Raw genomic sequence first — 27,836 nt, 5'->3', positions numbered from 1 at the left:
TCAGCCTCCTGAGTAGCTAGGATTACAGGCGTGAGCCACCAGCTCCCAGCTTATCATGAATATTTTGAAACACTCAAAAGTTGAGAGTGGTATAGCTGGGTGTGCTGGCACACATCTGTAGTCATCCCAGGTGGCTGATGCAGGGGTGCTTGAGCTTAGGCGTTCCAGGCCAGCAAGGGCAACATAGCGAGAACTATCTTTTAAAACAAAAATTTAGAATAACCCCTGGTAAAATAACTGCCCTTATCCTGTTCAGATTTTCAGTTGTGTGAGGCCAGTCTTGAATCCTTCCTGACTTCCCTGTTTTCCTGTTTGCTAAGTTTTGAAGGAATTCCTCCATACTATAGGATTCCATATGTCAGCACCCACACACATCTGATGTCTTCCGTATCATGATCCAGACAAAGTCACACATCATCTTTGTTTTTCTGGATCTTGTCTCACTTGAAACCGATATTTTGGGAAAAATTAATCTTTTGTCCTTAGAACGTCCCACATTCTGTATTTGGCTAATTGCTATCTCATGAGGCCTTTACTTACTCATTTCTACTTGTCCCTTCCTATGGATTGGTAGTGAGACTGGAACTGGTAGAAATTATTATTTTCAGGCAAGAATGTACTTCCTGGCTGTCCTAATTTGTGGATACCAGTGTGGAGTTTTCTTTAGTTTTGCTGGTTTTTTCAAGACAGGGTCTTACAATGTAGCTTAGACTAGCCTCAAATTATTGATCCTCTTGTCTTTGCCTCCTGGGGACAGGGATTATGGGTGTGTGCCCTCATGTCCAGCCTGCCAGTCTGAAATAAAGGCTCAGGCAGTTTCAGCCTGAGGCCTTTCTGTGAACTAGCACTAAAATTCCCCTTGATGATTTTTTTGCTTAAATTCATTATTCCTTCCAGCCAAAATGGCAAACAGTCACAATTCTGTCCTCCTATATGTTATATATGAATTTCTCAAAGATCTTCCTCTCATCAGTTGTTTGTCTTCAGTTGAAGTTCACTCTGGAAAGACAGGATAAATATTTGCATCCTTATTTGATGGTGTTTAGAGTAACGTGTTCAATTGATCACGTTGAATATCATGCATACATATTTACATATTTGTGTCTTATCCCTTTCCATTCATTAATTTGCTCATTTTGTTCTGCAAAAGTTACTTATCTGAAGAAGGTGGGTGTTATTGCCTTTCCTGACTTAGTACCTAAGAGACCTGGACAAACTGAAGTTTCTTGGTAAAGCTTGGGCAGTTTTAGGTTTTGCTGTCAATTAAATGAATGGAACAGTGCATGCCCTTCACACCTGTTTGGCTTTATCTTTACTTTGTGTATTTGTTTTCAGGGCAGTTTTCTTTGCCAATTGACAAAAGACAACTGTATGAATTTGATATCAAAGTTCCACTATTGGTTCGAGGGCCTGGGATCAAACCAAATCAGACAAGCAAGGTAAGTGCCTGACTGTGAAGCTGGTGCTGTGTACAGGTGGGTACTTGTCCGAGAAAAGAAGGCTGTTCCTTCTGTGAGGATGAAGTCCAGTCAGTATGAGATTATATGTGTTTCTAAGCCTTTTTCCACCAGCCTCTCTGAGAGAACGTATATCTGTGCCATCAGATATGTGAGAGAACATGTGTTTGTACCATCATACATATTATGTCACATCAGCTTGTATAGCTTTTTTTTTTTGGTCAGTCGTGGGGCTTGAACTCTGGGCCTGGACGCTGTCCCTCAGCTCTTCAGCTCAAGGCGAGCACTCTACCGCTTGAGCCACAGCGCCACTTCCGGTTTTCTGGTGGTTTATTGGAGATAAGAGTTTCATGGAGGGCTGGGAAGGTGGCTCAGTGGTAGAGCGCTTGCCTTGCATGCCTGAGGCCCTGGGTTCGATTCCTCAGCACCACATAAGCAAAAAGAAAAAAGCCGGAAGTGGCACTGTGGCTCAAGTGGTAGAGTGCTAGCCTTGAGCTGAAGAGCTGAGGGACAGCGCCCAGGCCCAGAGTTCAGGCCCCACGACCGGACCCAAAAAAAAAAAAAAAAAAAAAAAAAAAAAAAAAAGAGTTTCATGGACTTTCCTGCCCGGGCTGGCTTTGAACCACGATCCTCAGATCTCAGCCTCCTAAGTAGCTAGGATGACAGGTGTGAGCCACTGGCGCCTGGCTATATAGTTTTTTTTTATCTTGGGAAATTAGTCCTTGTCCTGCACCAGTGGCTCAACTCCTTCTGGAATACTGAAAAACAGTACAGGGTTAGGCAACAATCCAGAAAGATTCTGACTGCCTCACATGGTGTGGGATAGGAACCGCATCTGCTTTTCTTTACTTTTTAAACTCTGCTGGTTGTGAGAGGCAGCCCGGTTTGGTGCCCACTTTTTTTTTTTTTTTTTTTTTTGGTCAGTGCTGCCTGAGGCTTTTTTTTTTTTTTTTGTCGGTCGTGGGGCTTGAACTCTGGGCCTGGGTGCTGTCCCTCAGCTCTTCAGCTCAAGGCGAGCGCTCTACCACTTGAGCCACAGCGCCACTTCCGGTTTTCTGGTGGTTTATTGGAGATAGGAGTCTCACGGTCTCTCCTGCCCGGGCTGGCTTTGAACCGCGATCCTCAGATCTCAGCCTCCTGAGTAGCTAGGATTACAGGCCTGAGCCACCAGCGCCCGGCTTGCCTGAGGCTTTAACTCAGGGCCTGGGCACTGTCCTTGAGCTTCTTTGTGCTTAAGGCTAGCACTCTACCACTTGAGCCACAGCACCACTTCCGGCTTTTTTGAGTAGTTTGTTGGAAATAAAAGAGTCTCACAAGAACTTTTCTGCCCTGGCTGGCTTTGAACTGTGATCCTCAGAACTCAGCCTCCTGAGTAGCTAGGATATAGGTATGAGCCACCGGTGCCTAGCTTGGTACCCACTTTTCTGTAAAACAGAGGTCCCAGCTAATGTCTGCTGCTGACCTGGCCTCACTTGAATATAAGACTGTGAGATGTCCTCTTCCTAAATGGGGCTCTCTCTATTGCTTTTCTGTTCTCCAGCATGTCATAATATCTTCTCAGACTCAGGATCTATCATGGAAGTGCTTTGTTCCTAGATATGGTGGATACCTTGATCAAAATACTTCCCAATACTCAGGAAATAGTTGATAGGATCTCATAGTATTTCTTATCTCTTTCCTGATATCACAGTTTCAGTCCCAGCTCTAGAGATTAAAAAAAAAAAGAGCAAACACACAATTTAATGAAAATTGCTAAATGGGCCAGACTTTTTGGGCATATTGGATGCTTTGATTGTATTTTAGGGAGGTTAGTGTTTACTGGTCTCATTTTCTACCTTTCACTTCTTTTTATAAAACTTTGATGGGGTTTTATTAGAATTCTCTCAGAAAGGCAAACTGTGTTTTCAAAAATATTCTTTTGCTCTTGTGACTATGTCCTAAAGTCAGTCACTTTCCATTACAAATTTTAGTATCTTCTAAAGAAGTCTCTTCTTTTAAAGGATATAGGCAAGTTTGGAAGGTAGTTAGTATATCTCCAGGGTGTTTTGCCGAGGTTGGCATTTGGAGTTGGGTGTGGAAGCCATGTCAGCAGTGTGTGCATTTCAGGAAACAAGAGTAAGGATGGTGGCCTACATACACCAGCTGGTGTGGGGGAGGAGGCTCATCGTGTCAGCCAGCTACCCAAGGAACACCCTCTCCTTTCCTTCCCATTAACACTGCCATCTGAGTATTAAAATCAGAAACTTTGTTTAAGCAGTCGGAATAAAGCCTGGCCCTTGAAACTCTCAACAGTATTCATTGAGACTTCATATTGGCTAGAGCTATTCTAAATGCAGTACCTGACCCAACTCCTTTAATCTTCAGACTTAGGAGATATACATTTGTGTACACTAATATCTCCATCTTACAGATGAGAAAACTGAGGTACAGAAGTTACTTGGTTTGCCTAAGATCTCATAGGTAAAAATCAGCAAAGCACTATAGTTAATCAAACAGGCTGGCTCCAGTGCCCACAGTGCTACCCATTACACTCTAGTGTAGTCACCAGATTTTTACTTTTTTTTATTTCCTGCTGGCACTGTAGACCAGGCCTTGGTTCCAGCAAGGAACAATGGGGGAAGATGGGTCCTAAGTCCCTCTGTCAAGAGAGCTAGGTACTTCAGCTCCAGTAGGCAGTGGAAGCTTCTGGGCCACTTGAGCAGAGGTTTGTGGGAGGAGCTGGCTAAGCAGAACCGGAAATGAGAGGCAAAGGTATCAGAATAAGCTAGGCTTGTTAAGAGGCCAGAGATAGCATTTGGACCCAACTGCTTTCACTTCCGCAGTGAACCTTCTCTCTCAGTCTCCTGGCCTTGCTACAACTTGCTCCTCTGTCTGGATTGCCCACCTGAGACTACTTCACCAGCCCTCTTACTTGTCCTTTAGGACTTTGGTTACAGGCTCCTGCCCTTCCCATAAGTTCCTAGCTGGCCTCACTCTTACATCCCAGGATGTCCTTGAAAAGAACTGTTTTGACTTTGAATACACAATCCTTCACAAATGCTGGGGCAACCATTTTGGTTGAGTGAATTGTGCCATGATCATGTAGTAAATAGCAGAACCAGCACACACGTGATCTGCATGTTTGGTCACACTGCTGTGCTGACAGGTGTAGCTGAAGTGTGAATACCTTGGGTTACCTCTAACCCAAAGAATGTCAGGGGATCGTAATCATCGTGTGTTGGCAGCAGCTTTCTCAGGGCCAGTTGTTGTGGGTGACATGGGGCTGCATGTTGCCTTTAACGAGCTAAGCTGTCAGCAGCCTGTCGTGGGCGTGTCTCTGTGCCTGCCCTTTGGAAGCAGGTAGTTCGTATGGATGCCAGAGATTGCCTGACATTTTCTGCTCTGGCTAGACATTAATCTAGCTCTGGGTTTGGTTATTCAAAAAGAGTTTTAGGAATTTGGACCCAAATTAAGCTTGCTCTCCTGTGTCATGAAGTAGGAGGTTGTTATAGCTCAATTCCCAATGTAACTAGGTGTAACTAATTTCAGTAATTACAAATATTGGCTACCGAAGCTACATAAAACCCCTCAGTTTCATGTTCCAGGTCTCTCAGGCACTTTGATCTGATCAGAATGTGTGTGTACTTGAATCCTAACAGGAGAATTACGTGAGTCTCCCATCAGCCAGACATAGTGGCACATCTCTATAATCCCAGCCTATGGGAGACTAAGGCAAGAGGACAGTGAGTAAGAGGACAGCATGGGCTACACTGAGAGACTTTGTCTCAAAAACAAACCAAAAAAAGCCTCCCCTCACACAGCTGCTGGTCCTTGAGGCAGTTTTTGTTGTGTGGCAGTCATTGTTTTATATCTCCGGGGACTTTTGTCATTTTGGTATTTACCCTTTTTCTTATAAAACTGCGTTAGACACATCAGTAGTGCCTGTGTAATTGGCTTCACTCCAGTCAAGTTATAGGCTCTCTAGAGACTCTCGTTTCCTGTGGCTGTCTCTACCCTGTTCATACCAGACTTATGGCTGTTCCTGGCTGCTCACTTTGCCGGGGGACTTGGTTGGAACTGGATTTGTATAATCCCCTGGAGACCTAGCTCTGGAGAGTATCTTTCTTAGTGACCTGTGGAATTGCCTGTCCCTGAACTATCTCCACTGAATGGCAATTTCTGACAGCTGGAGAGACGTACAGATTGATTCAGAGCCAGGATATATATCACTTCTCCTCTGAGAGCTATCCTGGCCATCAAGAAACCTGACCCCTGTCCAACAATGCTCTGAAGATGCCCCCTTACCTTTCATAGCTAGGCTTTTGATTTTGTGTTTAAAAGTGACAGGGTTAGTTGGCTTGCTTGCTTGCTTTCCTTTTTCTTCCTTCCCTCCTCCTTTCTTTCTTTCTCTCTCTCCCTCCTTCCCTTCTTCCCTCCCTCCCTATCTCTTGTCTTTTTTTCTTTCTTTCTTTCTTTCTTTCCTTCTTTCCTTCCTTCGCCTCTCCTAGAGTATTCCAACTTTTCTCAACAATTGCAAATAGTTACTTCTTCCAGCCAAAGATAGTCGGTCAGTTACAAGCTGTTAACTTTGTTATACTTACTCCTTGTGTTGGTGGTGGTGGTTGTAGGACTTGAACTCTGGGGCCTGGTTGCTGTCCCTGAGCTCAAGGCTAGACCTCTTGCACTTTGAGCCACAGTGCTACCTCCTGTTCTCTAGTGGTTTATTGGAGATAAGAGTCTCAGCAACTTTTTCTGCCCAGGCTGGCTTTGAACCAAGATCCTCAGATCTCAGCCTCCTGAGTAGCTAGGATTATAAGGTCTTTGTTTCATGTCTTACTTACAAAATGAAGTGTTGCTTCCCAGGATTGCTGAAAGGAATATATAAGAATAACCCTAAAATATATGGAAGACTGGGAGCTCAGTAAACGTTAACTCCTGCATGTGCTCACCCACCCACTCGTTTCACCATTCTCAGGCTTTTCTACCTGGTGACCAGGTGGCTTCAAAACTTAGCCAGAAAAGTTTTACTCAGTCCTCTGTCCACTGCAGTGGCCTCCAGTCTTGGGGTTGTTGAGCAATGAGACGTGGATAGCTCAAATGAAAACATTACCATGTAAAATGTAAGATGGGTTAAAACAGATACAGAATCTCATTCTTTTTTTCATACTTATTGCCTGTGGGAATAGTAATGTTGTATATTGGGTTAAATTATGTATGTGTGTATGTATGTATATATATATATATATATATATATATATAATTTTATTGTTTTTTAATTCTAATGTGGTTATTATGTATTTACCCCCATATAGATAGATACATAGACAGTCAGAAAGACAGTGCTGGTTTAAACCCTGGAGAAGCATTGTACATAGAGGGAAAAGTAAATCTACTAAGCCAAGAAAATATGGCAAAGTATAAATACATGATTGCCATTAGGTTCTAGAATTTTGTTTAAAGTTTCTGTTTTATGCAATTTAAGGAAACTTTAAAAAAATTTATTGTAAAGATACTGTACAGAGGGGTTACAGTTACATGAGTAAGGTAATGAGTACATTTCCTATTGAGCATTGTTACCCCCTCCTTTGTTTTTCCCCTACTATCCCTTCCCTCCCCACCTCCCTTAAGGAAACTTTTGTGGATATATAGTTGGAGTAAGTTTCTTGCAGCCTTTGAGGTTTTGTTGCAAGCTTGAGTTCAAGGCTAGTCTGTCTCAAAAAAATTAACAAGAAAAGCCTAATGAAAACGTTTTTTATTTTGGCAGTACTAGGGCTTAAACTCAGGATCTCATACTTGCTAGCTGGTCCTCTATTGCTGAGCCATGCCTAATGAAACCTTTTTTAGAACTGGGCTCTGGTGGCTTAGGCCTGTAATCCTAGCTACTCAGAAGGCTGGGATCTGAGGATCACGGTTCACAGGGGCCTGAGCAGGAAAGTCCATGGAACTCTTAATTCCAATTAACCACCAGAAAATCAGAAGTGGAGTTGTGGTAGAACACTATAGTCTTGAGCAAAAAGCTCAAGGACAGTACCCAGGCCTTGAGTTCAAGCTTATGACCAACAAAAACAACACACAAAAAAAAACCCATAAACTTTTATTTTGGCAGTACTAGGGCTTAAACTCAGGGCCTCATACTTACTTAGCTGGTCCTCCATTGCTGAGCCTCTAGGCTTGTTATTCACTGCATAGTTTCTAGATGGGGGTCTTCCTTCCTGCCTAGGTGCGTACCTGGAGCTTGGTCTGACTATTTTAGGCTTCCCATTCCTAGGATGACAGCCGCACACTACTGCACCCGGCTTCCCCCTATTGAGATGGAGTCTAACATACTTCCTTTTCCCAGGTAGGCCTAGAGCCTTGATCCTTCCAATCCCATCTTTCCATGAAGTTTAGATTACAAGCTTGAGCTACTGGCATCCTGTTATGAGTTGAAAAGAAGTCTGACAAACTTTTCTGCTCATGATGGTCTGAAACTCCAATCCTCCCGTTCTTCCAAGTAGCTGTCTTTATAGGATATAACCACCGGCGCCCTGCTCTAATAGGAAATCTTTTTTTTTTTCAATTTTATTTTCAAGCAATTCTATTGCTTTGGAAAGCAATAAAAGGGCTGATCATTTTCTTTGGTAGCAACTATCCAACCTTTATAGTTTTGGGGGTTTTTTTTTGGGTCAGGTCGTGGGGCCTAAACTCTGGGCCTGGGCGCTGTTTCTCAGCTCTTCAGCTCAAGGCTAGCCCTCTACCACTTGAGCCACAGCACCACTTCTGGCTTTTTTCTTTTTGCTTATGTGGTGCTGAGGAATTGAACCCAGGGCCTCATGCATGCAAGGCAAGCACTCTACCACTGAGCCACCTTCCCAGGCCCCCAAACTTTATAGCTTTAAAAAGTGTTAGGAGCCCACATGAAGTCAAATTTAGTGAACTGATTTGACTATATTCTGGCCAGTGACAGTGAGTTACACTGTTGGTGACAGCAAGAACTTTTCATTTTGCCTTTTTAAGTCATATTTGAACATATGAAACTGTAAGATCAAAATGAGAATGAGCCATGAGTGTTCCTTGTCTCAGAGAAGTTGTCGGAATAAGAGCTTTAGTATGGATGACAGAAGGGAATGGGCCCAATTGTATTACTAGATTGTTATTTCCTCATTCTTATAGATGCTCGTGGCCAACATTGACTTGGGTCCTACAATTTTGGACATTGCTGGCTATGACCTGAATAAGACGCATATGGATGGAATGTCCTTCTTGCCCATTTTGGTGAGTACAAGGCCCTCAGTCAACACTGAGCTGAAATTGAATAAATTCTAGGAATGTGAAGACTTAAATCTTAAAGCTATTCAACAGGGGGACAGAGAACAGAATTCTTCTCTGATCTTGTGGTAGAAAGAGTTTTCTAGAGGAAAAAGACTGACTGGACCATGTGTAAACTTCAGCATTGGGTATTCTCCTTTTTCTGTCTTCCCAGAAAAACCACTGTAAACAAACTTTATAGGTGAAAATTGAGAAAATACTAGAAACATGTGAAAAAGGATAGTCCTAAAATATGTAAGTTCTAGGAAGCAAAAATGAACCTCCAGAAATGGCCAGAAAAAAAAAGTGAAAACTCAACTCAGTAGACTTAGAAATGGCCAGAATCAATGCAAAAGAAGAAATGCTTAGCCGAAGGAGAACTTTCTCACTTATGACCTAGCAAAGATTAAAAAGATTTTTACCCAGTATTTGTACAAGTCTGAAGAATTGGAAACTGTTCATACACTGTTCTTAGTGGTATAAGCAGTAAAACCTGTCAGGAGGCTAGTTTAGCAAGACACATCACAGAATATTCTGGATGGATTTGTTCTGAGAAATCATTCTCAGACAATTTGCCTATTTGGGGGAGTAAAGATAGATGAGAACATAACAAGAGTCTGACTTAATTGCAAGGCCTATAACCAGCCCTTGGGACTTTGTAGGCTCCCAGGTTGATTTTATTATGTAACCATGTTCAAGAGCCACTCCTCTAGACTTCATAGGTAGGATTTTCTCCTGAACGCTTGACACTCAAGAGTGGGGCTCCAGGGTGCTTATCTGCATGGCAGATACGCTTTCTGGTCTCCCAGCCCCTGGTGGGGAGGGAACTGTGAGCACTCAAGGAGGAAGAGGAGCTGCTGAACCTCTAAGGACTGTTCGGGTTTCATTGCTAACTGTGAGTTAGGAAATAGTTCCTTTCCTACTCCCCCTTTCTTAGCAGTCAAGGCCTTTTAAAAGCTAGTGATTGCTCCTCACTATGCTCCCCCTGCATTAGTGTTTAGAAGCAATGATTTGCAAACTAATACTCTTCAGAAAGGCTTGAGGGGATCGTGTGATCACTGCATCATCAGGAGCTGAGAATGTGTATTTGTCACGAGTTCTCAGATGCTGTTGATGTTGCTTGTGCCCAGAACCACTGTTTTGTTGTTGGTGGTAGTGGTGGTGGTGGTGGTGGTGGGTTTTTTTATGTTTTTGTTTTTTTGCAGATTTTACTGTGCTTGCAAATCACCTGAGGCTCTTATAGAGATACAGATTTTTGCCAGGTGCCAGTGGCTCACCCCTGGCATTCCCAGCTATTCAGGAAGCTAAGATCTGAGAATCTCCATTCAAAACCAGCCCAGGCAGGAAAGTCTTTGAGACTTAACCTCCAATTAACCACCAAAGAAGCTGGAGTGGCACTGTAGCTCAAGTGGTAGAGTGCTGGCCTTGAGCACAAAGAGCTCTCAGGACCAACACCAAAAACAAAACAAAACAAAAACACAGATTTTGTTTTTTTGGCTCATCAGGACTGAAATGGCTGAGGAAGTGGCCCCGTGGTAGAACACTTGCCTAACATGTTTGATTTGATCCCCAGCACCACTGAATGAGTGGATGAATGAATGACCCTTCTCAGCCAGAGTAGAGCCTGAGATTGTGCAGTTCAAACAGGTTCCCACCTGACCTTTGATAAGGAAGGCTTTGGCTCACATCGAGCCTCTTCTAACCAGGTTTTCCTCAGTTGTTGCCATTCCAGTTCTAGATTCTGCTGAAGACTGACTTCTAAAGCACAGTCTAAATTGCATGAAATCCCTGCTCAACTCCTGTTCCAGGACTGGGGGCGATAGCTTCAGTTGTAAAGCACTTGAGACTATGGGTTCAATCCCTGGTACCAAGCAAAGGAAGAAACAACAGCAAAAAACAGCACCTCCCCCCTTCTGCTCTATCACCTACCATTCATTCATTCATTCACTCATTGATTTATAAGATAGGTGCATTCAGTATTTTTTCCAAGCTGGCTTCAAACTCATAGGCTCAACTGATCCTCCTGACCCAGTATTTCAAGTAGTTGGGACTATAGGTACTCCCACTGTGCCCAGTCTGTGTGCTATTAGTTATAGAGCCTAATGTTCAGGGCCTTGTCCTGTGTGGGTCCCAATCCACCTCACCACCTTGACTGCAGATGAAAGCTAAGTTTCACAAGGCTAAGATATTCATGTGCTTTTGATCCAGAAGCTTGGTCTTGTTCTAGATTCTTCCTCTTTTTCACCATCTGTATTCCTGTCTTAAAGTGTTGCATTTCAAATGCTGCCTCCTCTTTCCTTCCATACTACGAATGTGCACAGTACCCTCCTTCTGAGCCCCCAGGAACCTGGCACAGTGCCTCCTGTGCAGCTCCAGTCTGTTTCGTTTTGTTTCTGTCCTCCTGTCTATTACGTAGTTTAGAACAGTTCTTAGAGATTATAAGTGGTTTTAAAAAGCACAGTCTAATCTGGACTTCAAACAACTTGCACCCAGTAACTGATTCCTGTTGAGTTACTTTGTTGGTTTCTGTTTCCTGGCTAGCTTCACAGAAGTTGTCTTGGGAATGAACTATTAAATGTTCAAAGCTTTCGCCCATCACTTGAAAAGCTGTAAATACCAAACCTGATACTCAGTAGCTTTCATATGCATCACGTCAGCCATTCTCTTGAGCCAGTTCCTTTTATCCCCAAGCCCCTTTATCAGTTTCTTAGAAACTTTGTCATCTTTTTCTTTTTTTGGGTCCGGTCGTGGGGCCTGAACTCTGGGCCTGGGCGCTGTCCCCCAGCTCTTCAGCTCAAGGCTAGCACTCTACTACTTGAGCCACAGCGCCACTTCCGGCTTTTTTCTTTTTGCTTATGTGGTGCTGAGGAATCGAACCCAGGGCCTCGAGCATGCAAGGCAAGCACTCTTACCACTGAGCCACCTTCTCAGCCCCGAAACTTTGTCATCTTTGACATCACAGCCTAGCCTATATACCTTACAGAAACCACCTTTGCTCTTTTTTTCTAGAGAGGAGCTAGTAATTTGACATGGCGATCAGATGTTCTGGTGGAATATCAAGGAGAAGGCCGGAATGTCACTGACCCAACCTGTCCTTCCTTGAGTCCTGGAGTGTCCGTGAGTAGACATTGGCTCGCCAAAAACACAGCAAGGTGCTAATTAGATGCACAAAGTATTAAAACCCTTAGGGTGCTAGTCCTTAGTCACCCCATTATCAGAAGGTTCACTTTGAGTTCTTCCAAGTTATGGAACCACATGCCCAAATTCTTGCCTTAGTGGTTCCCTTTCCCTTCTCCCTACCTCTCCCAGTACCAGTAGCGGAATCTGATGAAGATGGGGTTCCCACCTGACGTGACTGCCACAATCCTGTGTCCAGTTTTAGTCCTTGTAGGCAACTAAGTTTTTGTTGCTATGGAAACACAATCTTCATTGAACCTTAAAATCTCCCTACAGCAATGTTTCCCAGACTGTGTATGTGAAGATGCTTACAATAATACATACGCGTGTGTGAGGACAGTGTCAGCACTGTGGAATTTGCAGTACTGTGAGTTTGATGACCAGGAGGTAAGGATGGCATCTCCCTGTCTCCCCCGTCCCCTTTTCCTCATCCCCAGGCTTGGTTGGTTGGACTCAGGGGCTGAAGAGCAGTTCCCAGGGGGCGCCTCACGGAAGATATGTTTCTTCTCTACACTTTCACTTTGTTTCCTTCTGTCAAGAACACAGAATTTCATAAGGCCACACCTCAATTCTCACATCAGTGACAGGATGCTTGCTTTCGATGCCCAGTTCACTGGAACTCACAGTGCTCCCCGCCTGTGCTGCCAGCTTCACTCCCCCCACTCCCACCCCGTAGTTGGGGTGAGAGTGTACTACTTGAGCTTCCTAGGAAGCTAAGGAGCAGCTGACTGACTCAGAAACTCGTGTCCCCACCCCACACCCTCAGGTGTCACTCTGTAGATTAGAGAAGGTGACAAAGACCCAGAGCCACAGCCTTGGGAGGTGGGTTTTGGCCTCCACTGGTCAACACTGGTTATCTGGAAGCTGCTGTGGATGGGATGGCTTCCATCCCTCGGGACTGCAGGCCATTAGCAGCCTATGCTCCCTACACATCTGGCAATTCCCATCCCACCATGGGGAGCAGATGCTTTTCTGTCCCAGGCCCATTCTTCCTTTTACCAAAAGCTCATGGAACAACAAGAGCACTTCCACTAAACTCCTCATAATGGTTATCAGCTGGATACCTACCAGTGAGGAAGTCCTGCTAGGCGGCACTGAGCACTACCTTCTTTGCTTGTCACCTGGCTCCAATCGTATTAGTCAGCATATTAATTAGAGGGTGAAGTTCTGAAACTAGATGTGTAAGGTTAAGAGTTAAAACATGTGGGCTGGGGAGAAGGCTCAGTGGTAGAGTGCTTGCCTTGCATGCATGAGGCCCTGGGTTCGATTCCTCAGCACCACATAAGCAAAAAAAAAAAAAAAGAAGAGTTAAAACATGTGTCCTCTAGGGCTGAGAAGATGGCTCAGTGGTAGAGCGCTTGCCTTGCATGCCTGAGGCCCTGGGTTCGATTCCTCAGCACCACATAAGCAAAAAAGAAAAAAAGCCGGAAGTGGCACTGTGGCTCAAGTGGTAGAGTGCTAGCCTTGAGCTGAAGAGCTGAGGGACAGCGCCCAGGCCCAGAGTTCAGGCCCCAGGACCAACCCCCCCCCAAAAAATGTGTCCTCTGATTGGTGATAAGCATTCCCAACTACTGTTTAAAGTAGGAAAACAATGTGTGTCTAACACAAATTGGGGCACTTCCATAGTCATTCTCATTTGAACTACACAACTATAAGGTAAAAGCCTTCTAATGTTAACTGTACTTCCGTGGCCTTATTACAAAGTCTGGTTTCTGAGACCTTCCATTGAGGGCCTGCCTTCTGCTCTCTGCTCTGATTACAGAAGGTAGGTAATGTTTCACCTGCTGCTGGCCCAAAGGCAAGCATGTATAGCTAGCCTTTTTCCAGCACCAGGCTGTAGACCCAAAGCAATGCAAAATGCAGTGTCATTCCAAGTGCACAGCTTGGCCCTTGGAATATCTTTAGACCAGATGATGTTTTGCTGGGCCTTGGGTTTTGGCTTTTTAGTTTTTCACTTACCTCTTTCTTTCTTCAGAAATAACTTGCCTTAGGAGTTGTTTCTTCAACTTCTGTTTTTGTTTTCTTCTTTCATTGCTGCTAGGTGTTTGTGGAAGTCTATAATCTGACTGCAGACCCAGACCAAATCACTAACATCGCTAAAAGTATAGACCCAGAGCTTTTAGGAAAGATGAACTACCGGTTGATGATGTTACAGTCCTGTTCTGGGCCAACCTGTCGTACTCCAGGAATTTTTGACCCTGGGTAAGTTTCCTGTCTTCAGTTTCTTTGCTGGGTTGTCTCCAGGCGTCACACTGTTCTGGAAGTCAAAGGGAGTCTGGCTGGTCTGAGCTGGGCTGTGTTCGTTGTGCTTTGCTGTGTCTGCCTGTGATGCTGGGGAAATAAGCTGCTTGGCCCTCAGCTGTCTCCTCACAGCGGGTGCTCCGGCCACAGACATGGTGCTGCTCCCCAGATCCTCTCCAGCTGTGGCAGCACCTGGGCTTCTTTAAGTGACCCTGGACCCGGTGCTGCCCTGTGCTAAAGCTCCCAAGACGTCATGCTTCCCAAGCCCCAAATAGAGAAACTTGAGTGGTGACCAGCAAATTTCATGTATTAAATACCCATGAAGATAGATATAAAATCAGATAGTGGACTGCATAATCCTACACTTGCCAGGTGAGATTTGCTCCTCTTACCCTGGGCCCCATCTGTATCAGGACTGTCAGTGTCAGCACCCTGTGTGTCCCGATTGTTGTGGCAAGAACCATGTCATGTTTCATGCTTGAAGAGTATGAAGAGTGTCACTGGAGAAGGGTGACTTTAGTTCCACACCGTGGTGCTAAAGACAGAGGGAAGAGATACTCCAGGTTATAACTTATTTAGCCATCTTCATGTCCAATTTTATCTTCACTGTAAATTAAAGATAAATGTAGGAGAATGAGTAGAGAAATTGAATGATAGGCTACTTATTAGAGATGTTATTGTTTAATCTTAAATAGTGTATGTACAGCCAGAGACATAGATTGTAAGACACGAAAACAAGATGAGAGCTGGCAAAGTAGCTCCGTGGTAGAGGGCTTGCCTACAGTGTTCAAGGCCCAGGGTTTAATCCCCAGCACCATAGAGCAACAAAAACCTAGATGATTATGTGTATACATGTAAAAAAAAAAAACCAAATTGTACCATATAAATTTGTACAGCTCAATTCTAGTGCTTTCTTTTATAGCTTTTCCTGCTGTTATTATTACTAATACCAAAGAACTTAATAACTACAGTGCATGTGACCATTTCCTTTCGTCATCCCCAGGTACAGGTTTGACCCCCGTCTCATGTTCAGCAACCATGGCAGCATCCGGAGGCGAAGGTTCTCAAAACACTTTCTGTAGCGACTGTGCCCAGCCTCTGCCGCTGGATCCCTGCACGCCTCTTTCTCATGAAGTGATTGTAGTGGGTGTCCATAGCTCCTTGAGACCAGGCCTGGAAGAGCTCTGGACTGGCCATTTTAAGTCCTCAAAGAGCCCACCTGATAGCTGGCTTGTGTGACATGTTAAACTGTGAAGCTGCCCCTGTGTCAGCAGTGGCCGACCCTGGTCTTTTTTTCTAAGTGGACGAGCACTTCTGAGGTCTGTGTCGTCACCATGTCCCTCCTGACCCGGGACCACTGTTCTGATCATTCCCACGTGGCCCAAGTCTGAACTGATAAACCTATTCAGGTAAACAGCAATACTTTAGGGCAAAAAAAAAAAAAAAAAAAAAAAAAAAGAAGAAGAAGAAAACCTTTTGGTATTTAGCCGCACCTAATATCACATGACCTGCATAGCATTTCAGTCTGACCACTTCACCATCAAAAATACTAACATCATGTGGCTTGAAAATAACCACTAGAGTTGAACCATCTGATTAGAAACAGAGCCTTTGATTTCAGATAAGTAGGGGTATGTTGTTTATAAACTCAATCAGCATGGCAAATCTGTCCATTCATTCTGTTGGTTTTTGGAATTCTGGGCTGGTGCTGCACCAACAGCAGCAGACTTATGTCAGAGGAGGATTCCAAGAAGCTCCTGGAGGTGACACCCATCTGCTTTCCAGTGGCCGCCAAGCCCATGGAATGCTTGTCAGGCCTGGAGTGCTGAGAAAATGTCTCTTTAAAGATATTCCCCTTCCAAAGTGGCTGAGATTGAGCAGTGCGGGGGGCAAAAACTGCCAAGAGTTGGGAAAAGTTATTTTCTGAGGACCTTTGGGAGATAGGTAAGGCTCTTGAGTTGATGAGTTGGCATCTGTACCGTTAGAGAGCCTGCATGACATTGCCGGCTGCAGTCATTGTCGCTACCTTCTTTTCGCTATTGTTCTCTCCGTTTATATTAAGATGGAACCATTTCTGATAGTTGATGCAATTACGAACTATCCCACATCCTTCTTGCCTTTCGGATAGGTTCATCCTGTCTTGAATAATGAGGGTTCCAGTTAGTATTCCCCTGTGAAATCGGGTCCTTTGTGCTCTTTGCTGTTTAGAACATTTATGTTTCTTGGCTTGAAGATCTAGTCTGTCTCTAACATCTTCATAGAAAGGCTAATTACTGGTGGAAAAGCAGAGGAAAAGGAAGAGCTATGGATTCTAACCAGTTCAACTTAAGTGATTTTAGCTTTACTTACTGCCTTCTGTTGAGCTTTAAGCTCTTTATTTTAAAAAGACAAGGCCATAAGCCACTTCTCGAGCTAAATAGCCATGATGCATTCGCAGCCAGCAATTGTGGTAGCAGCCAGAGGTAAATAGAAAAATGAGATGAACATTTCTACTGTGTTTTCTTTAAGGGGGAAAATGTTTTAAAACAATCCTGTAACTAAAAGTAAATTGTAGACTTGAATATGGCTATTGGCTTTATTCTCCATTTTGATTCTTAACATTCTCAGTCAACTTCAACATTAATGAAAGTTGACCACTGTTATTCCCAAATAAAAAGAAACAACTCTTACCAGGTCTTGGGCTATGATGTCACCTTACTCAGTTTCGGGCTGCTGGTTCCAGAAAGCAAATGTAGTAACAAGAGTGACAGGAACATCAGCCACACTGCTCTTACGTTCAGCAGCAGATGCGGGTGCTGGATGCGCTGAAGCCCCCCCCCCCCTCAGTTCCAGTATATTTCCTGAGATTTGAGTGAAGAGACCTCAATTTATGACCTAACAGACTGAAAAATGCACAGGTGTTTCCAGACTGTTTATGTACCAGGGACCAGCAACAGGAGTCCAACCTTGTTCTTTTAATTGTGCTGATTTGGAGTTTAATTTTCCCTTGTAAGATTAGGTCCATGTCTGTTGGTGACCTTAAGACTAGAAGACCATAAAACTATTCAGAATGAAGAGATTCTTTTGCCTTACAAGATTTCCTGTTCTAAAGCTCTCCCTCACACCATTTCCGGCATAGGGACACATTTTGAGCATCTTTGAATTTGACACACGGTGCTTTTGCAGACACCTTTTAATTCACAATTCTAGGACTTTTGTACAAAATACTAAGGATAACCATGCAAGTTATACCTTAATCCATGAGAAATGTTCTTAAATTTTTAAGTGTCTAGGAATTAGTCCTTTTTCTTTTTTTTTTTTTTTTAATGGAAGAAGAGAAGGTAGCCCATGATCCTTAAAGCAAAGAGTAGTTCCAGCTGACCTACCAGTGGACTGAATGGGTGTACTTGGGTTTAGTTTTACCTCCACGCTGTCCTCAGTGAATACTGTAAGCTCCTGTTTGTATCATCTGTTTCCAGAAGTTACTCTGCCCTGGCTCTGTCATCTCAGTCACTTCACTTAGAAAGTGCCCTTCAATGGACCCTGTTCACTGCTGCACTTTTCAATGAATTAAAAATTATTTCTGTCCTAGTGGGAATGTGTCTTTTGTTTTGATCCGCAAGTAATATTTCTGACATGATGCTTTCCTTGATGCTACTTCATGGTTCGGTTTTGTTTTCTATTGTTGTTGTTTTTGTGGTGCTTGGGATCTAACCCAGGACCTCATGCATACCAGATAAGCGCTGCAACACTGTTATATTGCTGTTTAATGCTGTCACTCACAAGAGAAGACAGACTATTTCCTCATCACTTTCTGTAGTCGCTACCTGAGCCGCTCTTATGTACATGGTCCTTACTGATTGGAGCATTCCTTACTGAATGGAGCCCTAGGTAAGAAAATCCTTCCTGATAAATCATTTTTCCTTTTCAGCTCTCTGGAGAAAACTCATATTGGCCTGCTTTCAAGTAGTAGATTAAGCTCCCCTTTGCAGGTACTTTTGCTTTGCTATCTAGGCTTATGATCCATGGCCGTAAATGAAAAATGCCACCTTTCAGGAGTCAGCCAACTCTCTTTCTCCCCTCCCCCCAAGTGCTGAAGACTGAACTCAGGCCTTGCACCAGGCCAGTGCTCCCCACTAGCTAAATCCCAACCCCCCAACTTTTTCTTAAAGGGATGAATAATATAGCAGGCTTTGTGGGCCATGTGGTCTTCTCCCAACTACTTAACTGCCGTTGTAGCACAAAACAGCCCCAGACAATATGTAAATAAGCATGTGTGGCTCTATTCCAGCAAAACTACAAGAACAAGTAGCCCACAATTTGCCAGCCTTAGACCTCTCGGCTCATAAGTGAAGTAGATTAAATGCTGCCAGGTTCCTATAGAAAAACAAGTAATTTCTCTGAGGTTTATCCTTATAGCCTAACCAGTTAGCCTGTTACAATTTAACGTGCTCCTGGGTTAAAGACAAAGAACTACCGCAGCATAGCATGCAGCATGAGCAAGATCATTCTTGACTCCAAGCCCTGCAGGCATGATGCACAGTCCAACCCTGCACACACACAGAGTTTGTTATAGGAAGGGAATGCTGGGCTTGAGAGCCAATGGTTTTGCAGCAATCAGAAGACATGACCCCACCCTCAGAGTTGGTTAATGAAAACAATCCAGAGAAATGACCTGGATAGAGTGCTCTGAGCTTTGTGGTCTTGACTTACCCAGAAAGAATGTGCACAGGGGCTGCTGCTGGCTAGTAGCAATGTAGCTAGATGCTTCTCCTCCATCTAGACAGGCTAGAAAACTAGAATGGGCCCAAAACAGTAGCTGTCATGGTTAGAAGAGATTTTTACCCTGGATGGAAATCTAAAAAAGCATTTCAGGTAAGTAATGAAGGTGACATTGGCCTTTTAGACTTCAAGAAGTCCAAAACTGTGTAAGAATGAAGGAAGAAAAGACGAACATTAGCCAAAAAATTTAGATCAGACTTAGTTGGGTTTTTTTGTTGTTTTTTTTTTTTTGGTAGAGGTGTGTGCCAGTATTGGGGCTTGAACTCAGGGCCTTGAACTATCACTTGGCTTGTGCTTGCTCATGGCTGGCTCTTTACCATTTGAGCCACACCCCAGTCCAGCATATTGCTGGTTAGTTGGAACCTGTGGGGACTTTTTTTTTTTTTTTTACCCAGGCTGACTTTGAAATGAATTCCTCCAAGTCTCAGCCTCCTAAGAAGCTAAATTATAGGTATGGACCACTGGTGCCTGGTGCTCAAGACTTACTTTTGAGAGCTATCCAGTCCATTAAATACTAGAGAAAATGAAGGTAGAGTCTCAACATTGTGGATACAGGAAATTCTGTTCTATCACAGTGTCAAACCATCAGCAAAGAAAATGTTCACACTGGTAAGAGTTAAGTACAGACTGCTGAGTCAGAATACCCACCTATTCCTGCTGCGATTGTACCCTGTCCTGTAGAACTAAATTCTCTATAGAATTCATCTGTTTGCTCCTTTTCTACCATACCACTGGATATAAAGGATGTACATGTATATAATGAAGTCTCCTGAGCCAACAGACGAGCCCCAAAGACACAAGCTGTAAACATCTGCCAAGACCATTCCTAGTAGCCAGGGAATCAATATGCAAGACAATATGTTTAGCAGTCTATACTGCTAAACATATATAAGGCACTGGGGAGAAAAAGGCAGGAAGACAAACTCAGATACATAGCCCATCCTCAGCCCCACCCTCCGCAAATAAACCAATGAGATGGTCATAGACTAATTTTTTTTTTTGGCAGCAGGGGGGGAGGGCTTGAACTCAGAGCCTGGGTGCTGTCTCTGAGATTTTTCACTCAATGCTAGTGCTCTACCACTTTGAGCCACTACACCACTTTCAGTTTTCTGGTGGTTAATTGGAGATGAGTCTCACAGAGGGGAAGGGAAGGTGGCTCAGTGGTAGAGCGCTTGCCTTGCATGCCTGAGACCCTGGGTTCGATTCCTCAGCACCACATAAGCAAAAAGAAAAAAGCTGCAAGTGGCGCTGTGGCTCAAGTGGTAGAGCTCTAGCCTTGAGCTGAAGAGCTGAGGGACAGCGCCCAGGCCCAGAGTTCAGGCCCCACGATGGACCCAAAAAAAAAAAAAAGTCTCACAGACACTACTGCCTGGGCTGGCTTTGAACCATGATCCTCAGATCTCAGCCTCCTGAGTAGCTATGATTACTGGGGTCCACCAGCAACCAGCCTAAACTGAGTCTTTAAGATGGAGATTTTGGGCTGGGAATGTGGCTTAGTGGTAGAGTGCTTGCCTAACATGCATGAAGTTCGATTCCTCAGTACCACATAAACAGCAAAAGCCAGAAGTGGTGCCATAGCTCAAGTGGCAGAGTGTTAGCCTTGAGCAAAAGCAGCTCAGGGACAGTTCCAGGCTCTGAGTTCAAGCCCCAGGACTGGCAAAAAAAAAAAAAATAGGGGGGATGAGATTTTAAGACCACCTGCCTTTGAGACCCAAAATCTATGTTGCTCTCATGATGATAGACCCTCAAAAGATACAGAGAACAAAGAGAGACTTGAAACTCATTTTTCCTTAGGATTTACCCATGCCAACAAGTTTTTACCCATCAACTTACTTACCCAAGCTCACATAGCAAATTAAAATTTCATTATCTAGCTTTAAGGTTTTTTTTTTAAGTTGGGTTTGGTTTGGACATAGTTAAGCACCAGTAGCTCACACCTATAATCCCAGCTACTCAGGAGGTTGAGATCTAAGGATCATGATTCAGTGTAATCCAGGACAGACAAATCCAGCTTCTCTCCAGTTAACCAGCAAGAAGCTACAACCGGAGATGTGGCTTAAGTAGTGAGTGAAAATGCTGAGTAAGGAAGGCATAAGGCCCCAATACTGACATGCGTGTGTTTGTGCACACACATGCGCGTGTGTGTGTGTGTGCGCACACACATAATCAGGCATGTGCAGTCCCAGTCAACAATTTTAATTAATTTTTTTTTGTCGGTTGTGGGGCTTGAACTCTGGGCCTGGGCGCTGTCCCTCAGCTCTTCAGCTCAAGGCTAGCACTCTACCACAGCACCACTTCAACAATTTTAATTTTATAAGAAACTCCCAAGTAAGGACCATCCAGCTGAGCTGCTCCCAAACTCCTGACCCATGGAACATACTAATAAAGCAAATGGTGTTTTAAGCTTATCTGGGGCAATGTATGACTAAAAACTAAAATGGGTTTAACAAGGGAGAAAATGAAACAGGCCTTCCTATCAAAACCCATTGAACTACAGGTACCTGGCACTGGTCACCTCCAAAAGGGAAAGCATATCCAAAGATCCTCAAATATCCAAAATATATATCCAAAGAATATAAATACGCACTTGGTCCCAGCCCAAGTAGAAGCTTCTTTGTGGAATGGTTGCCAAAATGTCCTCAGCACTTGTTGGAAAATATTTTAATAGGCTCCTCTGGCTGGTAGGCTCTAGTCACAAATCCAGCAGGTCTCCATAACTCCCTGAAGTTGGTGCGGGGGAAGAAAAGCAGCCGTTCAGCAGCTGCAACATGCCGAGATTCTGGCTTGCTTTCTGAGCACCTGTTGTCTCCACTCCCCTCGCCCCCTCTCAGCTCTGGGAAAGCCGCTTCAATGCAGCACAAGTGATTCTGGTCCTGCCTAAGTCCCTAGGAAAGTGGCTGCTTTGTATACTTTTCTATCCAGCCCTGTCTTCCCTAACTCCTAGGTAAAGTGAGCAGCAACCTGATTAAGCCTGAAATCAACACAATTTAGGTGATGTCGTGTAATCTAGAATGAATAATTCTAAGTCATTCCTCAATGACAGCCGTCGGCCTTCAACTCACTCTTCCAGATGCTCACAAAGAATGTGGGCCACTGGGCCATGCCCAATGGTAACAAAAACCCCAACCCCAGTCATCCTGGTCCTCTGCCTTCTTCCTGTAATGCCATCAAAGTCCTGCTTTTAAGTTCAGCCAGAGGTGAACCTGGACTGCAGGGGCTGCAGTTAGGGTATGCCCAGAGAGCTTTGTCCTGTCTCAAAACTGTGCCGAGTGGCTGTTTCCAGATCTGTCTTACGAAATATTTACTCCCATAAACCACTCCTACAACTAGGAGAAAAGCAGAAGAGAGTAGAAAATAGCGTTTGGTCTCCAAGGAGACAACCATCTGGAGAGATTTTACAATGCATGAAAACACTGACTAGAGACCAAGGTCCAGGCCCTCCAGGCCACACTTACACACAGCCATCTCTGGTCTATGTCACTTAACACTGAATTTTAGACTCAGGAGCCCGCCCGGGCAACACAGTCCCAGCTGTACAACATTCCTTGGTTCTAATTTATCAAGGAAGAAAGACATTTTGTGACTATTGTGTGCAGCCTAAGGGAAGGCCTTATGTGATTTTTTTCTGGTCTACTGATTGCTCTATAACCTTCAGTGTTCTGTTTTTAACTCCCATTTCCTTCTGCAAGCATGCATTTTTAAAACCAAATCAAGGCATTTGGCAGTGCCCACTGCCAATTTAGCAGGCACCTTGCTCTTCCACCTCAACCATGTCTAATCAAAACTTCAGCAAGTCAAAAGTGAGCATGAAAAGAAATGCAAGAAACAAAGATCCACAGCTTTTCAAAATGAATGAAGAGAAGCATTGCTTTCTTTTAGCCATTTAAGACTTTACATTATGCAAACAGGTTTGCATGAAATTTACATGCTGTTTAGGAAATCATTTAAACTTAGGTTAGGGGTACGGGTTGGTAGCAGGGCATGGGTTTAGCACACATGAGGCCTTGGGAATGCCGAGCACCAAAAAAAAAAAAAAAAGTAACAAAAGACAGTGTGTCACCTTCCACATCAGAAATGAAGAACTACTAAGCAGATCACCCTCTAGCCTGGCTGGCAGGGAAGGAAAGAATTTGCATGTCAGGGGAAGGGTGAAGCAGGACAGGCAGGCCATAAAATAAATCTAATAAAATCCAATCCTAGAAGCTGCCAAAAGTAGTTTAATCCAAGTGACATGTTTTTGGTTCAAAAGGTTTTAATTACGGGAAAGCACTATTTTTAAATTTAAAAAATAAAATACTTTAAACCAAATATAGAGATAGATTAGATAGATAGATAGATAGATAGATAGATAGATAGATAGATAGATAGATAGATAGATAGATAGATACTGCTTAGAAAAAGGCCCCTCTTAGAAACTAACACCCAGATTGACATCTAGATGAATTTCAGTGCCAGCATGAGAGGCAAGCATTTCAGCCCCAGCAGTAGAGAGGCCCGGACAGTTTTGGCAAGAATATGCATTTAGAAACTGTCATTTACCATACCAGGTCTGACGGTATACAAGGTAACTTTACATTCACTGCCTTGTTTTAGCCACAGCTGTGCCATAAGCAAATCAGTGCTTCCTCCTCCATTTCACAGGGAAAAAGAAAGTGAGTTTGATTCACAGTAGTTGGCATTGTAAATTTTAACTCCATCCTTGCCAAAAGGAGAAAGCTTTAGCCTTAAGGTTTTTTTTTTTGTTGTTGTTTTTGTTTTTGTCGGTCATGGGGCTTGAACTCTGGGCCTGGGCGCTGTCCCTCAGCTCTTCAGCTCAAGGCGAGCGCTCTACCACTTGAGCTACAGCGCCACTTCCGGTTTTCTGGTGGTTTATTGGAGATAGGAGTCTCACGGTCTCTCCTGCCCGGGCTGGCTTTGAACCGTGATCCTCAGATCTCAGCCTCCTGAGTAGCTAGGATTACAGGCGTGAGCCACCAGCGCCCGGCTAGCCTTAAGGTTTTTATAATAAAGAACTAAACAGAAAGAGTGCCCTTGACAAAATGTTACCCCCAAAAGACCACAGAAACCAGTTGCCTTGATGCAGATGCCCCCATAAATTCTGAATTCTCCTCCTTGAGGAAGCTATGTGTGTATAATCTTCTAGGTTATACACATATAGCACCTTGAGTATTATCTCCATGACAATTGGCAATGTGCTATATACATGGACTCTGGTTTCCATGGAGACAGACAGGATCCATGCCTCTCGCTTCATCTCCCTACGTCCTAACACCACTGTGTGGCTTATAAATATTTGCTGAATGACTGAAATTAAGCAGCTCAGAGTTCTTTTCACACAAAGAGCAGAACTAACTAACAAGCGAAACATTTTTTAAAGGGAGGGCTCTAAGAATACAGTTATCACAGAATACAAGGACATGAAACAATATACTGAGTTCTTCAGTACTATTACAGTAAGTTCCATAATCATAATTCTCATTAAAATAAATATATTCGGGGCTGGGAAGGTGGCTCAGTGGTAGAGCGCTTGCCTTGCATGCTCAAGGCCCTGGGTTCGATTCCTCAGCACCACATAAGCGAAAAGAAAAAAGCCAGAAGTGGCACTGTGGCTCAAGTGGTAGAGTGCTAGCCTTGAGCTGAAGAGCTGAGGGACAGCGCCCAGGCCCAGAGTTCAGGCCCCACGACCGGACCAAAAAAAATATAAATAAATAAATAAATAAATAAATAAATAAATAAATATATATATTCTCCAGGTTAGAGAATGTAGCTCAGTGGTGGAGCACTTGGTCTAGCACTGAAAGAAAACAAAATAGCATACTCTTTACTGCATTTACAATGTGAAGATAAGTTTAAATGTTGTATGATCATATGTATTGAAGTTATATACTGCAGATAACTAAAGTGTAGATTCCATAGAAAATCAACATCAGCAAGTGCATTTCGATATTTGACAAATCTTTCAGAAGCTAGTCAAAACATGTAAGAGAACTCACCTTTGGTCAAAATAGTAATTTTTAAAGGAAACATTTCAATTTGAGGACCTAAAATATGAGCATAGCAAACACAATGTGAAATCTGTAGTGAAAGCACCTCTCTTGTTCCTGATATTGGTAATTTGCCACGGTCTTCCCTTTCTTTCCTGATCAGTCTGGCTAGAGGTTCCTTAACTGTTATCTTCTCAAGAAACCTTTAATTTCATTGATTTTTTTTTTTTTTTTTGGTCAGTTGTGGGGCTTGAACTCTGGGCTTGGGCACTGTCCCTGTACTCTTCAGCTCAAGGCGAGCACTCTACTACTTGAGCCACAGCGCCACTTCTGGTTTTCTAGTGGTTTATTGGAGATGAGTCTTTCCTCCCAGGGCTGGCTTTTTAATTTTTTAATTTTATCAACCTCCTCCCTGATCTTTATCATCTTTCTTCTGAATGCTTTACTTTTTCTAGGGTTGTGTGTGTGTGTGTGTGTGTGTGTGTGTGTGTGTGTGTGTGTGTGTGTGTGTTGGTTATCTTTTCCTTCTTTTTTAAAGTGGAAGCTAAAATAATTGATTTGTGACATATCATCTTTTCTAACAAATGCTATGGCTCTCTCTACAATTTCTAGTCTTGATTCTATTTATAGGAGTCATACACATGTGGGTACAGATCACATAAGGGTATTTTGTCTCTTTTTCCTTGTAATGATAAGGGTAAAATCCAGGATACTTAAGTCCATCCTCTTGGTTTTTGCTGATTAATTACTAACTCCCATCTCCCATGAAAACTGGTAGCCACTTGGCACCAGCCAAGTAAGTGCCAAGTCCCTTGAGTTCAAATTAAAAAATGTTCTTTCTGGGCCTTGAAGCCTCTTTACAGGTTTTTGTGTACAATCTGTATCCCTTTAGCTTGTAGAATTCCAGGCTTTGCAGCTGTTAACACACACACACACACACACACACTAGATATAGACACACACACACACACACACACACACACACACACACACACACACACACACACACACACACACACACACACACACACACACACACACACACACACACACACTAGATATAGACCATTTATTAAAAGAGCAGCAGTAGCTAGTAGTAGAGTTGCAAAAAGCCAAGAGCAGGAAGCCCTGAATTCAGTATCACCACAGCCCAGTACCATCATAAAATCAAAACAAAACAAAAGGACTGATTCTTAGGGCCCAGTTCTGGTGCAGGAAAAGAAAAAAAAAATCTTTCAAAACTCAATACCTATGGAAACAGACCAGATGCCCTACAATAGATGAGTGAATTAATAAAAAATGTGGTATCTATACGCAATGGAATTTTACACAGCCATTAGAAAGAGTAATATTGTGTCATTTGCAGGAAAATGGATGGACCCAGACCAAATCATGTTAAGTGAGGTAAGCCAAGCTCAGAGATAAATGGCATATGGTTTATATATGCAAGTTACATCTAAAATACACCAGAACATGACAAATTATACAGGTCTCTGAGCATTGACATACAGTGAAACCAAAGCAGAATACCCTTAGAGGAGAAACACAAAGGTGCAATGCCTATGTGCCTCGGATCATATAAAGTATTTATCAAAATGAAAAAAACCCTCAATACCTCTGTAGTTCTGAAGACTGTCCATCTGAAAAGAATGTGGCAACCCATTCTGTCTTGAATCTCTCCCAATAGATCCTAACCATTGCTTTTCCCATCTCCCAGCTTGAGCTTAACTTTATATAAGACTTACTCACTGTGCATATATTCAATCACCCTGGTTGCAAAACAAAACAAAAGAAAAAAAACCAAAAAACAAATAGCAGGACATAAACAGATGGAGACGCTGGCAACGCTGTCTCTGCCACTCACTGCATTTCCTCCCTGTAAGATGGAGATAGTAACATTAGCTATCTCACTAGGAGTAACTTAGTATTTTATATGAATGCCTGGCACATGGCTAACCCCTACTGGCTAGTATAATCATGTATCCCTGCCCCCATAGGAAAATAAAACACCCTCATTAGGCCCATCTGGCAGCATCTCAATGCAGTGTGATAGTATGGATTTCACAACTGGATGACACTAAAGAAAAAAAAAAAATCAACCAAAACTAGAACACTTCCTCCACCCCCCCCCCCAAAAAAAGGTATGAGGCTTTGTCCTGAGCAAAAAAGCAAGGCTTTCATCTAATTCGTACATTGAGGACTCAGTCCCCAAACGCGTGTCCTGTATACCAGATGCTAACTGAAAGCACAAGCTGACTCACCTGTGAACAGGTGAGGCTCTGATTCACCATAATAAATTAGGATTCCTATGACCCACTCCCTTAGATTCAACTGGCTGATTACATAATATCTCACAGGACTTGGAACAACTCCTGTTTATGTTTAATGGTCTGACATGAAGTATATTAAAAAAAGGACACAAATAGAGATGCACAAGGTGAGATACATCAGGCTCCAGGAACTTCTGCCTGTGCAAATATCTGAGAGCTCTCTAACCTGATGCTTTGTAGCATTTCATAAGCATGATGGGAGAGCAGTGTGGAAATATGATAAAAAGAGACAAAAAGAGTTTGACTGAATGCAGAAACCCAGCAAAGCCTGTCCAGATTCTTGTTGGCTTCTCAGAGCCGCATTCCTTTCTTCCAGGTATTGGAAGAACCACTTCTGGAATGGGAGTCTTATGATATGCATCACACATAAAAAGCTGCTACTTTAGGTGCTAAAGGTGAACCAAATACCCTGCACATGTTAGGCAAGCACTCTTACCCCCGAGCTATACTCACAATCCAAAGAAATTTCTTTGGGGGATCTTCAAGCCAGGAAGGAAGGGATAGTTAAGTTTCTACAACATGCCTTGGGGAGAATCAATCTTTGGTTTCTATGGCTTGCCCTTGGGAATGCAGTTACAAGCCAGGAGCCATGAACTAAAAGCAAAAAGTATAGAATCATA

The 27,836-nt window shown here is 43.3% G+C and overlaps 1 protein-coding gene across 1 annotated transcript in view; it reads left to right on the top strand.

Annotated features, from left to right (window-relative positions):
• Positions 1–17,711, top strand: part of Gns (glucosamine (N-acetyl)-6-sulfatase) — a 37,662-nt gene extending 19,951 nt beyond the window's left edge. Inside the window, exons 9-14 of the mRNA XM_069988052.1 lie at positions 1,336–1,439; positions 8,589–8,690; positions 11,733–11,840; positions 12,177–12,287; positions 13,942–14,102; positions 15,145–17,711. Coding sequence (XP_069844153.1) covers positions 1,336–1,439; positions 8,589–8,690; positions 11,733–11,840; positions 12,177–12,287; positions 13,942–14,102; positions 15,145–15,223 — 665 coding nt within the window. The 3' untranslated portion in view covers positions 15,224–17,711. The remainder of the gene's footprint in view (positions 1–1,335; positions 1,440–8,588; positions 8,691–11,732; positions 11,841–12,176; positions 12,288–13,941; positions 14,103–15,144) is intronic.
• Positions 17,712–27,836: the final 10,125 nt, after the last annotated feature.

This window comes from Dipodomys merriami, unplaced genomic scaffold, assembly GCF_024711535.1.
Source record: "Dipodomys merriami isolate MVZ:Mamm:240054 unplaced genomic scaffold, mDipMer1.0.p SCAF_10, whole genome shotgun sequence".
In the NCBI taxonomy this organism is placed as follows: domain Eukaryota; kingdom Metazoa; phylum Chordata; class Mammalia; order Rodentia; family Heteromyidae; genus Dipodomys; species Dipodomys merriami.
Note: the sequence above shows the minus strand (reverse complement) of the source record. Positions and strands in the feature narration are given on the sequence as shown.